This window comes from Salvelinus fontinalis, chromosome 3 (genome assembly GCF_029448725.1).
Source record: "Salvelinus fontinalis isolate EN_2023a chromosome 3, ASM2944872v1, whole genome shotgun sequence".
Lineage (NCBI taxonomy): Eukaryota > Metazoa > Chordata > Actinopteri > Salmoniformes > Salmonidae > Salvelinus > Salvelinus fontinalis.
The window spans coordinates 4,980,595-4,993,416 of NC_074667.1; the positions used below are offsets into that span (position 1 = coordinate 4,980,595).

The following is a 12,822-nucleotide window of genomic DNA, read 5'->3' on the forward strand; positions in this document are numbered from 1 at the left end:
AACTCCGCAAATACAGGTGCCAAGCTTGCAGCATCAAACCCAAGAAGAATCGAGACTGTAATCACTGTCAAAGGTGTTCCAACAAAGTACTGCATAAAGGGTCTGAATACTTGTGTAAATATGGCATTTGTGTTTTTTATAAATTCGCACACATTTCTACAAACCTGTTTTTGTTTTGTCATTATGGAGTATTGTGTGTAGAAAGATAAAGGGGGAAAACTATTTTATACATTTTTTAATCAGGCTGTAACGTAACGAAATGTGGAAAAAGTCAAGGGGTCTGAATACTTTCCGAATGCACTATATTTAGAATATAAAGCTCTCAGAATAAAATGAATATCTCCCCCTCCAAACTGTGTCAGGGCGTAATTGTCTAGAATATAAATAAACTTCTCTGCAGGCAGCACATGCTGCTTCTAGGCTGACATGCTAACTACTTAATTACAGCAGTCTACTTCTCCCCTGGTAACTCATGCATTGCTTTACTTGATCTGAGGAAATGTGAAAAAATAACACACTATGATGCCTAAGGAGGTTAGAATAAATGTTTTAAAAGTGATGGAGAGAAAGAAAGAGATAGAGGGAGAGACAAGGTGGGAGAGAGCGAGAGACAGGGAAATGGAAGAGCGACAAAGGCATCCAGATTAGGTTTGGGCAGTATACCGTATATGTATACTGGGGTATATGGAAATAGTTCACAGGATGGTTTTTCAATACCGTCATTACCATTGAAACTATTTCTTTGAGGTTTAAAACACGTTTGAATATTTGTAGCTACTTTAAGTAAATACCTGCACTCAACTTGTGCAATAAGTCAGGAGATCAAGAAGATTGCGTTCTTCATTTTCACCTGTCACATTTTTTCAGAATGAAGCTTACCGGTAGTCCCCAGTCACGTGGTGTTTGTTTACAAGCACACAACAACGACAGACCGGAGCCTTGTGAGTCACACGCTGTTGTGCAGCACGCGCCAGGTAATGTAGTTACATTCACAACTAAATATTTGCCAGCTAGATTACTTCTAACTAAGTTAACTGTCTAAAAGTTGCTAATTTAGTGGTTAGCTTCTTCGTTTGGTAACAGCAGAGAATCCTGGATCAAGAGCAGGGTTTCCTTTCGGAAAATGTGACCCTGGACATTTGACTGGCCCCATTTTAATTTACCCGGACCCATATCCATTGGGAGCGTAACCTGATTAGGGCGTCCACCCACGTTGCTCAGAATGACAGAAATCCCATTTAGATGATGGTAATTTATCTTAACAGAACATGCAAGTTGAGGATGCAACGACGTGCGTCCTTCTTACTGAATTCCACTGCACACTTTGAAGACGTTACATTTACTTTTCCTCAGCCAACAAGATGCGTAACGAACAGCAAAATCAAAAGCCCCTGTCAATCTACTACTCCTTATACTAGAAAAGTTGACATATTCTATTGGTCAGCTTGTCGAGAAAGAAATAGCCCAAACAGACTATGGCAGTTGTGGGACAATAGATCCCAAATCCATATAACCAGCAGGAGGCCTAGAAAACATTCTAAAGCAATGAGTCTGATGCAACAGATCAGAACATTTAGCTTAAAATGTTGATAAACAATTATTTCTTCACATTATAACCACAGCAATGCGCACAAGGCAGTAGGCTACGTGTGAAAATTTGTTTCATAATGCAATTAGCGGGAAAATACCGTTAGAAATTTAGAAATTGGGGAATTCTAATATGCAACAACTAGCATGGGTTTCTAAAATGACTAGGATTGTCCCTTTGGCTACCGGACAATGAAAGAATGTTGAAAACCAATAGAACATGAGAGAAATAGGCTACTGGTTTCAATGGCATATGTAAGTCTTTACGAAACAATAGGCTACTGGTTTCAATGGCATATGGAAGTCTTTATGAAACAATAGGCTACTGGTTTCAATGGCATATGTAAGTCTTTACGAAACAATATGCTACCGGTTTCAATGGCATATGTAAGTCTTTACGAAACAATAGGCTACTGGTTTCAATGGCATATGTAAGTCTTTACGAAACAATAGGCTACTGGTTTCAATGGCATATGGAAGTCTTTATGAAACAATAGGCTACTGGTTTCAATGGCATTAAGAAGTCTTTATGAAACAATAGGCTACTGGTTTCAATGGCATATGGAAGTCTTTATAAAACAATAGGCTACTGGTTTCAATGGCATATGGAAGTCTTTATGAAACAATAGGCTACTGGTTTCAATGGCATATGGAAGTCTTTATGAAACAATAGGCTACTGGTTTCAATGGCATATGGAAGTCTTTATAAAACAATAGGCTACTGGTTTCAATGGCATATGGAAGTCTTTATGAAACAATAGGCTACTGGTTTCAATGGCATATGGAAGTCATCATGAAAGTAATTGCCTCCACAGATATGGTCAGATTTGCCTAGGCGACTTTGAAGCAAGGTAAAACATTCCTCATAATATGTAGTAAAATGTTCAGGTTTCAAACAATTAAGTATATGTTTTCCAAATGCATACTGGCTTCCGCTCATTGCAAAGTGGTGTGTGACGTGCTGATGAAGCCTGCCTTCCGTTGAGAAATAAAAAGAGTAGCTCTTTTTAATTGTGGCCATCAAAACTATTTTCAACACGCGATTGCATTTAGAATTAATGTGCAATGATTGGGCTTATAAAAGCGCTGTCTGACAGATTTACCGTTCAAAAGCTCTGTATCTGTATGCTATGCGTGTGTGCTAAATAAGACACATAACAAATATACACACGCGCCAATTTCATTGCACTAAATTATGCAAATGAACCTATAGACCAATAAGCATGACCCGTCAAATGTATTTACATCGACTAGTATTTCCATCAATGAATATGCTAAAAAGCATTTTTTCTCTATGGGAATGTTTTTCTTCTCAATGCCAAGGACATGCCGGTGCCGATTTTATTTCTCTGCTTTAAAAAAATGATTGGCCAAAAGGCAGCTATTACCTGCTAATGGAGACCCTGATCAAGAGCCTTGCTGTCAAATATTTTGTTTTGTTCATGCAGCAAACTGTGAGTAGCATTATTTTGTTACTTGTATAACTTTATTAGCTGGGATGGCTGTCCTGACAATAGTTTAGGATAAAATGTATAAAATGTTCGGAAATGCTCTCGTTAGCATTTAGTTAGCATTCTCTATGGGATTTTACATGTACCTGTTAGCATTGCTAACCTGCGGATTAAAGAGGCTCAGTTGCGTAGCCTAGGGGTAGCCTAGTGGTTAAGAGCGTTGGGCCAGTAACTGAAAGGTTGCTGGTTCAAATGCACAAGCCGGCAAGGTGAAAAAATCTGCCGTTCTTCCCTTGAGTAAGTCAGGTAACTCCCAAAAAAACAACTGTTCCCGGCATACAATAAAGCAGCATATTTTGTCAAACTGAAATTAGGCAAACTATACACATTTCAGAAACCAAGAAATGGCGATTTCTGCATAGTGCATCTTTAAATGTGCAATACACATTTCGGTTGAATGCATTCAGTTGTGCAACTGACTAAGTATCCCTCCTTTCCCTTTTTGAAAATGGCGCCCTTAGTGTTCAGTGCCGGTAATACAGAATATCCCGGGATGGCACAAGGCTGTTGTGACAATCTGGATACCGCCCAAACCTAATACAGATCCAGCGAACTTGACAGTAGGGCTGTCTCTGACTAAAAACAATCTTGGTCGACTGAGTCATCTGTAGAACGTGTATTTTTCCATATATAGACACACCCTATGTCTTTGAATAAAATCAACTATATGCACTGAGCTTGTCTGATGCTTTAAGCACACTGTTTGATTAAATAATTAAGACACAAATAGCTCAAGAGGGAGCCCGATGGCCACGCTGCGTTAAAACTTCTTAGGGATAGGGGGTATTTTCAAGTCCGGATGAAAAGCGTGCCCAAAGTAAACTGCCTGTTACTCAGGCCCAGAAGCTAGGATATGCAAATAGATTTGGATAGAAAACACTCTAAAGTTTCTCAAATTGTTAAAATAATATCTGTGAGTATAACAGAACTGATTTGGCAGGCGAAACCCTGAGGACAAACCATTCAGGGGAGAAAGAAAATTGAGGTCATAGTATTTCCCACTAGTTTTCTATGGGAAGCCCTATTTAATAGGAACCTGGTTGCAGTTCCTATGGCTTCCACTAGATGTCAACAGTCTCTAGAAATTGGTTGAAGTTTTTCTTTTGAGAAATTAAGAAGTATGACTGTTCTTTATAAGTGTCACTCCATGTGGACTCTACTGTTTGGTGCGCGTGAACCGGAACGCGTCTCACGTTGTTTTTATCCAGTATTGGAAACAGTTTATCCCGTCTTAAATTTTATCGATTATTTACATTTTAGGATACCTGAGGTTGGATTAGGAACGTTGTTTGAAATGTTTGGACCAAGTTTACAGGTAATTTATTAGATACTTTGTAGTCATGTTGGGCGAGTTGGAACCGGTGTATTTCTGAATCAAACAAGCCAAATAAATTGACATTTTGGGGATATAAGGAAGGACATTTTGGAGTGCCAACAGAAGAAGATCTTCAAAGGTAAGGCATTTATTATATCGTTATTTCTGACTCTTGTGTCGCCACCTGCCTGGTTGAAAATGATTTTCATGTGTTTGTATGCTGGACGCTGTCCTCAGATAATCGCATGGTCTGCTTTCGCCGTAAAGCCTTTTAGAAATCTGACACTGCGGCTGGATTAACAACAAGTTAAGCTTTATTTTGATGTATTACACTTATATTTTCGTGAATCTTGAATATTGATATTTCTGTAGTTTGAATTTGGCGCTCTGCAATTTCACTGGATGTTGTCAAATCGATCTCGCTAAAGCGATTGGTGTGCGAAGGGATCACTAACAGGTTAAAAAGAAATGACAGCGAGTGCCTCTGTGAACAGGCACCACAGCACAGCAAGTGTTTATCGCGCTGTCCGTGCTGAAGCTGCAACATAATTACAGCCATTTAGTTTCTTACTTGTTTCTCTGGCTGAAAGGTTCGGTTACCAAAATACCTAATTTGTATAAAAAAACATTCCCTTTTCCCTCAACCCTTGCTCTCTTTACGTGAAACATGTATACATTGCATGCACGTGACAAATCGGTCCTGACCTACAGCCTATCATAATCACATCAATACATTTGTTATAACAAACTCAGAACATCATAACATATGTGACAGCAAAATGGATGCGGAGGACATGAAAAAGAAAACGGGGGAATTGCTCAGGAGGGAAAGTCAGATGTGTGGAAGACATTTGACTTAGTTGTGGAAACTATTGGAGAAGAAGAAAAAGGAGGGGATATAGGAACAAGCGCTGTGTGAGTATTGTGTACCAAACAGCTGCTTTTAGATCACAATATTATCATTGTTTAGGAGCGAGAGCTGCGTGCACATTATGTGTGACAAACAGGAGCTGTTAGATTACCATATCATTTTTCACAGGCATAGAAAGTACATTTTTCCTCAATAATGTAGCAGTAGTCAGAGCGGTCAGAGGGGTTCGGTTTATTTGGGGGGGGGTTTGAGGTGAGGAGGAGGATTATTTAAGATACTGTTTGAAGAGGTAGGGTTTCAGATGATAATGACATTACTTATTGTAATGGTGATCATAATAATAATTGTAACAATAAAAATAAGAACAAGAAGATCAAAGAAGATCAAGATAAAGGAGGCTATAGGAGCGAGAGCTGCGTGCACATTATGTGTGACATACAGGAGCTGTTAGATTACCATATAATTTTTCTGCCCGTTTGGAACAGCGTAAACAACAGTAAATAAATTAAATGTAATACCAGAGTCTGTTCTAACGAGAAAAAAAACGGTGTAAAGACTTTATTACAGCAGAGCAAATATTAAAAACAGCTGAATTTGTGAAATTGCTTTATTCTACATTTTAAGGTTGCATGAGGCTTGGTGCTCACGGAATCAGTAGGCTATTAAACAAACACTCATTCTGGCAACAGAAGCAGGATCTGTCTTATTGGTTATATAATGTAGATATATATGGATGATTTATAAAGCCAGGCACGTTTAACAGTTAGGCTATTGATTATAGACCTAATAAAGTTGGGCTTTCCTCTCTCCTCAATTTTCTTAGACAATTAAGGCAAGGGCTGCTTCCTCGTTTCCTAACTCCGCTGCTGCCTCCGCCGCATTGTTCTCAACACCAACATGCTGGTTAACGACGCCATTATGCACTAAGCAACATAGAGAAAGGCGCCAATTCAACAGCGCCCTGAAGATTACGTTTCAGAACCACGGACAGCGACCGCCATCCCTCACGGGAGAAGGCGCATTTGTTATAAAATAATATATTTATTAGTGTTGCACCATTATTCTTACATTATATAACCATTTACAATATCAGTAGCACATGTCATAAGAGTGATGGACTGTGCCATCTCTGTGGACAGGCGCAAAATAGACAGGTGTCTTGTGCACCATGAAAAACAAAATCTATTTACGACCAAACAATCAACCAGTTGACTAAATGTGGTCAGCCCTACTTGACAGGGAGTTATTTTTTAATCAAGTAGTAGGTTAGGTACAGTACTACTGAAGGTTGAAAATATGCCAGTTATTCAGGGCCAGCTGTTGCTTATCTGCAGGGAGACAAAGAGCCCTGTGAAGGCGGTACAGTTAGTCTGTGTGAATGACTCAGCATGAGCCTCCCTCCCTGGTTGGCTGATTACTGCAGATCAGGCCCATTGGCAGGGAGCCATTACATTAGCACTACTAGCCACATGGATGGATAGAGCACCGACAGGGCCTCACTAAAGCCTGGTGCTCACCTAGCAATCCAGCCCCTGCCGGGGAGTGTGTTGGACGGGGCATAGGGTTTGGGTCGAGAGGCCTTCTTGTCATTTCTAGCAGGTCAGTTACTATGACAAAATGGCCCACTTTGTTACTAGTAGGGATCATCAACATTCTTTTATTGACCAGATGGTCGTAGAGCTGGTACATAATTACAAATAATTTGTAGCAAGAAGCTCAAACCGATATAATATTTGACTAAAACATAATAATTTAAAACCATTTCTATACGATCCCATGTTTCTCTCAATTATGTGTGGGAATACTTGAACAGATTTCCAAAATTAAAATCACTTGGAGTTGATTTCCTGGTGTTTTAAAAGTATTTTAGTAATGTCCAAAAATAAAACAAAATAAAAAATAAAATAACCCCAAAAATGTTTTAATCTGGCCGTGGGCCACCAGTTGCTGAACCCTGCCCTAGAGCATTGGAGCTTGCTAATGTTTGTTATTGAGAGGGGTCAGGGTTAGAGAGCTGAAAATGCAACCCATGGGAACTAATTACATATTCCCACATCAGCCAACAAGCCATTAACTAGGACCACTCCATAAGCCATAGAAACCTTAAAAAAAAAACACTAAATCCCTCACAGATTCCCTCATAAAACCTCTGCTTTATTAACGTCCCAAAATGACATCATCCCCCGAGCTGTCCTTCTGCCTCTTATTGCAGCCACCTGGGGAGAGAACCACAGGAATAGCTGGTGCTGTGGAACTGTGGAGGCAATCACAGTTGTCCTCCCTTCTCTCTGGGTCTCAGGCGGCTAACTGACATTCCATCTATTCCAGGAATGCATATTATGTCACTAAGTGGGCCGTAATCACAGGGGAAACGCTGGTTATCTGGGACATTGCTAATGTCATTGCCAACTTATTAGAACCCTGGGATATGGTGGTTTATCTAAGGACAAATTGTTTTGGGGGATCTCTGTGGATTTGGTATTGGACAATGCTGATTGATACCAAAAAGGGAGGGGAAAGGCTACTGGTCCACTTCAATAAGATACCAATGTAAGGTAAAGAAGCCTACACCTGGTTTTCTCAAGTCAGAAGTCAAAAGCAGGACTTCTATCCTACTTACGTAGATAAGGCCAGAGTAGTAGCGGTCCTTGAGGTTGTGCAGCACTGAAGCCTCGTTCAAACACGTGAGCTCGGCCATGTCCTCCACCTTACTGAACTTGGGAGGGTTCATCTTCTGGATATCGTCCTTGTTCACCATCGCCTTCTTGCTGTTCTCAGCCAGCTCCACCACCACCTCGTCGCCGCGCTCCTCGCGGATGCTGGCCGCCTCGAAGCCGTGGCGCTCCGAGGGGATCCACACAAGCTTCTTGGCCGTCCAGTCGGCCTGCGTGGCCGGGTTGCAGACCACGGCACGGTCCACGAACAGGTACCGCTCCGGGTCCTCCTGCCCGCTCCGCTGTGCCATCTCTGGGGTACAACCAGAACACACTAGGACACCTGGACGGGAGACACAAACAGTTAACACATTGGTTGAGTTATACCCATTATTTAAAAACTCAGGTCGACCCCTAGCCCCTACCGAAGCTCTCCTGTAGATCTAATGATGAATGTGATGCCCAGGGGTAGTTTGGGATACAGAATACCAGTAATCCTCAAAATCTGGAGCTTAAATACCAGAACAACAGACAGCTGAGCTGAGTTCTGAGGTTAGTCTCCTTGTAAATCAGACTCTCTCCTACAGTAACACACTCCCAGTCCAAGTACAGTACCCTCAGTGTGTCCCTCTCACCAACTCCCTCAAAAATAAACTTTCCTCAGACAGCACACATGACAATTATCACCCTGATGTCTGAGCCAAGCTATGTGTGGGTAGACTAGAGACTCTCCCTCTACAGAGATAGATTCACGGTATGTCTGTCATACACTGCATATGCATGACTTCTTTCAGTTCAGCTAGGCTAGGGATTGGAAGGAAGAGCCAAGGGGGAAAGCTAACCCTAGATCAGTATTTGGAGATCACTTCAGCCTCCTTCGCACCATGACTGCAGAAAAACAACATAATATATCTTCGCCTGAAGCATCCAGGGAGGAGTGGAGGAATTGCAGTCTTCCATGTAGCCCAGCCCTGCTGAAATGCTTCACAGACCACCACCGCCAGCTTCTGTATCAGTATCTAGTGTTTACAGAGCCTGATTAAGCTGACTAGACCATACTAAATAGGAAGAAGCAACCAAGCACACTTCCTGATCCAGGTAGTAGCCAGTGTGCCATATAATTTCTTAATGTGATAAGAATGATTGGGATATGATGTCATCAACTCCGATAACACTATCTTATTGTAATAGTCTATTACTGCTGACATGAGCTATTCAGCATTTCTAGACTGATAGTGGGACCAATTTCTGAAAACTATATGAACTTTTGATAAAGCCTATGGCTCGAAGAGATTAGGTTATACTTGAGAATATTGACAGAAAATCAAGAGATGTATTGACGACGGTCAGACAACCATGCAAGCCAGCTTCAGCTGATGACGGCAAGCAGGGTGTTTACACGGTGTTGCTTCAACCCGAAACTGGGCCAGATCCCTGGATAGAGGGATCAGGGTGTAGCTAAGCGTACTGTCGTGTCACTGCATCCCCTCTCTACGTCTCAGAAAACCGCTATGATATCTGACCGCACGCCAAACAAGTCATCCAGCCAAGGCATTGCCAGCCCTTGTTGAAATGACCAAGCCCTTCGCTGATAAACTTGCCGAGTAAACGTAGTTAGAATAAAAATGCATTGCCCATGTCAAACTGATTCTTGCTGTAATGTTAGCTAGGTAACGTTAGCTAACATTGTCGGGCAAGCTCTGTATTTAGCTGCATTGGTGAGCATAGTTTATACCATATTGAATTTCTAAATAAAAGTTAAACTTCTATTATCATAACCGAACAGTACATGAATGTGTTAAAATACCATATCTTTAGCACGAGCTAAAGCAATGAACATCAAAAGGAGTCAGGAGTTCTGATGCAGTTTAGGGTCCTTGCGCTGCACGCACCATCACTGAAATGTATACCTGGAAAGACATTTTAGAATGTTCCTATAATGAGCATATCAATTAGTTTGCTATTATGAAAAGGATTACTTAATTCAATTGATGATTAGTTTTTTTATCTAGAAAATGTCATTGAAACAATTGAGCATGTTAGCTAGCTAGCTAGTTTAGTGTCAACTAGCCAGCAAGGTTGAGGTCCTCCATCGTTGGAAGTCATGGCAAAATAATCCGTTAGCCAGCTAGCCACCCCGGCATCCCTCAAGAAAACGACTCTAATAAACTCACCTGGTGCAGATGATAATGAAAGTCAGGCACTTTTATGAATATCCTGATAGTAAGCAGAACAAAGTAATATTCCTCAGTATTCTTTGAAATGTCTGCAAATATTCCCTTTTTTCGGACGCTTCTCATCAGTGGTACACCCCCACCATCCAACTTCTTCTCAACCAAACTCGCCATGCAGCACTTTTCTATTCCCGCCTCTAGGACCAGCCGTGCGGCACACCCACTATTCAAATATCAAATATGATTGGATTCCACCGCCTGAAGTCTACAGGCGATTGGTTGAAATTCCTCCCGTTTGAAAACCTTGATATATATGATTATCCGCCGGTGGATGCTGCCATGGGAAACTTGCAGTGAATAAATTGGATAATAATTGGATAATATCAAACGAAAAAGGCCCATTCACTGGTCTTTGACATGTCCATCACACACTACATCCTCTGAATATGAATTCTCCATCCCATTAATTTGTTTGCACCTTTCCGCTCAAATTATGTTATGTTGATTATTACACCAAAATTACGATATTTTTCCGTGAACAGCAAGGTTCATCAAGTATTTGTGTTATTTGTAGCCTATCAACTAATGTGATACGGAACCATAACTGTCCCCATTTATTATGTATACTTTATAACCCACTATATTAGACTAGTCTGGTCTGGATTAGCTAATAATGTAGCTAATACATTTGTATAAAACGATGAGAAAACAACATCCCATCATCACAAATCAGAACTCCTTGACTACAATACTGAACAAAAATATAAACGCAACATGCAACAAACGTTACAATTTTACGGTTACAGTTCATATTAGGAAATCAGCAGGGTTGGGGAGTAAGAGATTACATGTAAAGGATTACAAAAAACGGCAACAGTAAACCGTTACGTTACCAGCAACAATAGTGTAGTCAGATTACATGATGATGATTACTTCGAGGATTACTTTTAAATTCAGAAAGGATATTTCCTGAAAAAATATTTGACACTTCTCTGTATTCTCAATGACATTCAAATCAGCTTTGAAAAAAAACGCAAATGTTATTTTTTTCCACCTGAGCGAGTCTGGCCACAAATCAGAGACCACTAAAATGACACACCAAATGTGTTTGATGGATCGCGGGAATAAATAGGATTTTGTAGGCTACAGTCCAAGCTATGTCTTCCAATTGTGCGACTGCTGTTGGCATCCAAAGATTATCCAATTTGTGCTTGTTGTGGATGGCTGTTCACAAATCTTTTTGAAACCAGTGGGCAACCAGTGAAAAATGCGCTCTTGCAACAGCTGCATAGTGCGGATCCAAGCGGATTCAATCAAAGTGGGGCTTTTACTGCTCAATCTAATTCATGCTGAAAACAATAATAATCCATAGTCCTAATGGACACATGCTCAAACTTGGCCAATTTGTAGTTGCTACATCCATTTTTGGATGTATAAACTTTAAATATATGTATATGTACATAAATATATATAAGATAAAAGTTAAAAGTTTGGACAAACCTACTCATTCAAGGGTTTTGCTTAATTTTTTATATTTTCTACATTTTAGAATAATAGTGAAGACATCAAAAATAGGAAATAACACATGGAATCATGTAGTAACCAAAGAGGTGTTAAAAAGAAATAAAAATAAAAAATCATATTTGAGATTCTTCAAAGTAGCCCCCTTTGCCTTGATCACAGCTTTGCACACTTTTGGCATTCTCTCTACCAGCATCATGAGGTAGTCACCTGGAATGCATTTCAATTAACAAGTGAACCTTGTTAATGCGTTTGAGCCAACCAGTTGTGTTGTGACAAGGTAGGGGCGGTATACAGAAGATAGTTCTTTTTGGTAAAAGAACAAGTCCATATTATGGCAAGAACAGCTCAAATAAGCAAAGAGAAACAACAGTCCATCATTACTTTAAGACATGAAGGTCAGTCAGTACAGAACATTTAAAGAACTTTGAAAGTTTCTTCAAGTGCTGTCGCAAACACCATCAAGCGCTATGATGAAACTGGCTCTCATGAGGACCGCCACAGGAAAGGAAGACCCAGAGTTACCTCTGCTGATGAGGATAAGTTCATTAGAGTTACCAGCCCAAATTTTATCCCAAATAAATGCTTCACAGAGTTCAAGTAACAGACACATCTCAACATCAACTGTTCAGAGGAGACTACGTGAATCAGGCCTTCATGGTCGAAATGCTGAAAATAAACCACTACTAAAGGACACCAATAAGAAGAAACACAAGCAATTGGGCCAAGAAACACAAGAAATGGACATTAGACCGGTAGAAATCTGTCCTTTGGTCTGATGAGTCCAAATGTGAGATTTTTGGTTCCAACTGCTGTGTCTTTGTGAGGGTAGGTGAATGGTAGGTGAACGGATAAGGTGAACGGATGTAGGTGAACGGATTATTTTCGCATGTGTGGTTCCCACCGTGAATTATGGAGGAGGAGGTGTGAAGTTGTGGGGGTGCTTTGGTGGTGACACTGTCTGTGATTTATTTAGAATTCAAGTCACCACAGCATTCTGCAGCGATACGCCATCCCATCTGGTTTGCACTTAGTGGGAATATAATTTGTTTTTCAACAGGACAGTTACCCAACACACCTCCAGGTTGTGTAAGGGCTATTTGACCAAGAAGGAGAGTGATGGAGTGCTGCATTAGATGACCTGCCTTCCACAATGACCTGACCTCAACCTAATTGAGATGGCTTGAGA

At 40.6% G+C, this 12,822-nt stretch overlaps 1 protein-coding gene across 21 annotated transcripts in view; it reads right to left on the reverse strand.

The window, feature by feature from the left end:
* The window catches only part of LOC129836322 (myosin-10-like), an 83,074-nt gene extending 72,788 nt beyond the window's left edge, over positions 1–10,286 (reverse strand). For 20 of the 21 annotated variants that reach the window (XM_055902511.1, XM_055902475.1, XM_055902458.1 and 17 more), the window contains exons 1-2: positions 10,113–10,286; positions 7,905–8,281 (exon numbers count right to left, since the gene is read on the reverse strand). In XM_055902511.1, the coding sequence (XP_055758486.1) occupies positions 7,905–8,249 (345 nt within the window). In that variant the 5' untranslated portion in view covers positions 8,250–8,281; positions 10,113–10,286. Of the gene's footprint in view, positions 1–7,904; positions 8,282–10,112 lie in introns of those variants that run through there. The other variant, XM_055902520.1, reaches the window with a different exon arrangement.
* Between the last annotated feature and the right edge of the window lie 2,536 nt (positions 10,287–12,822).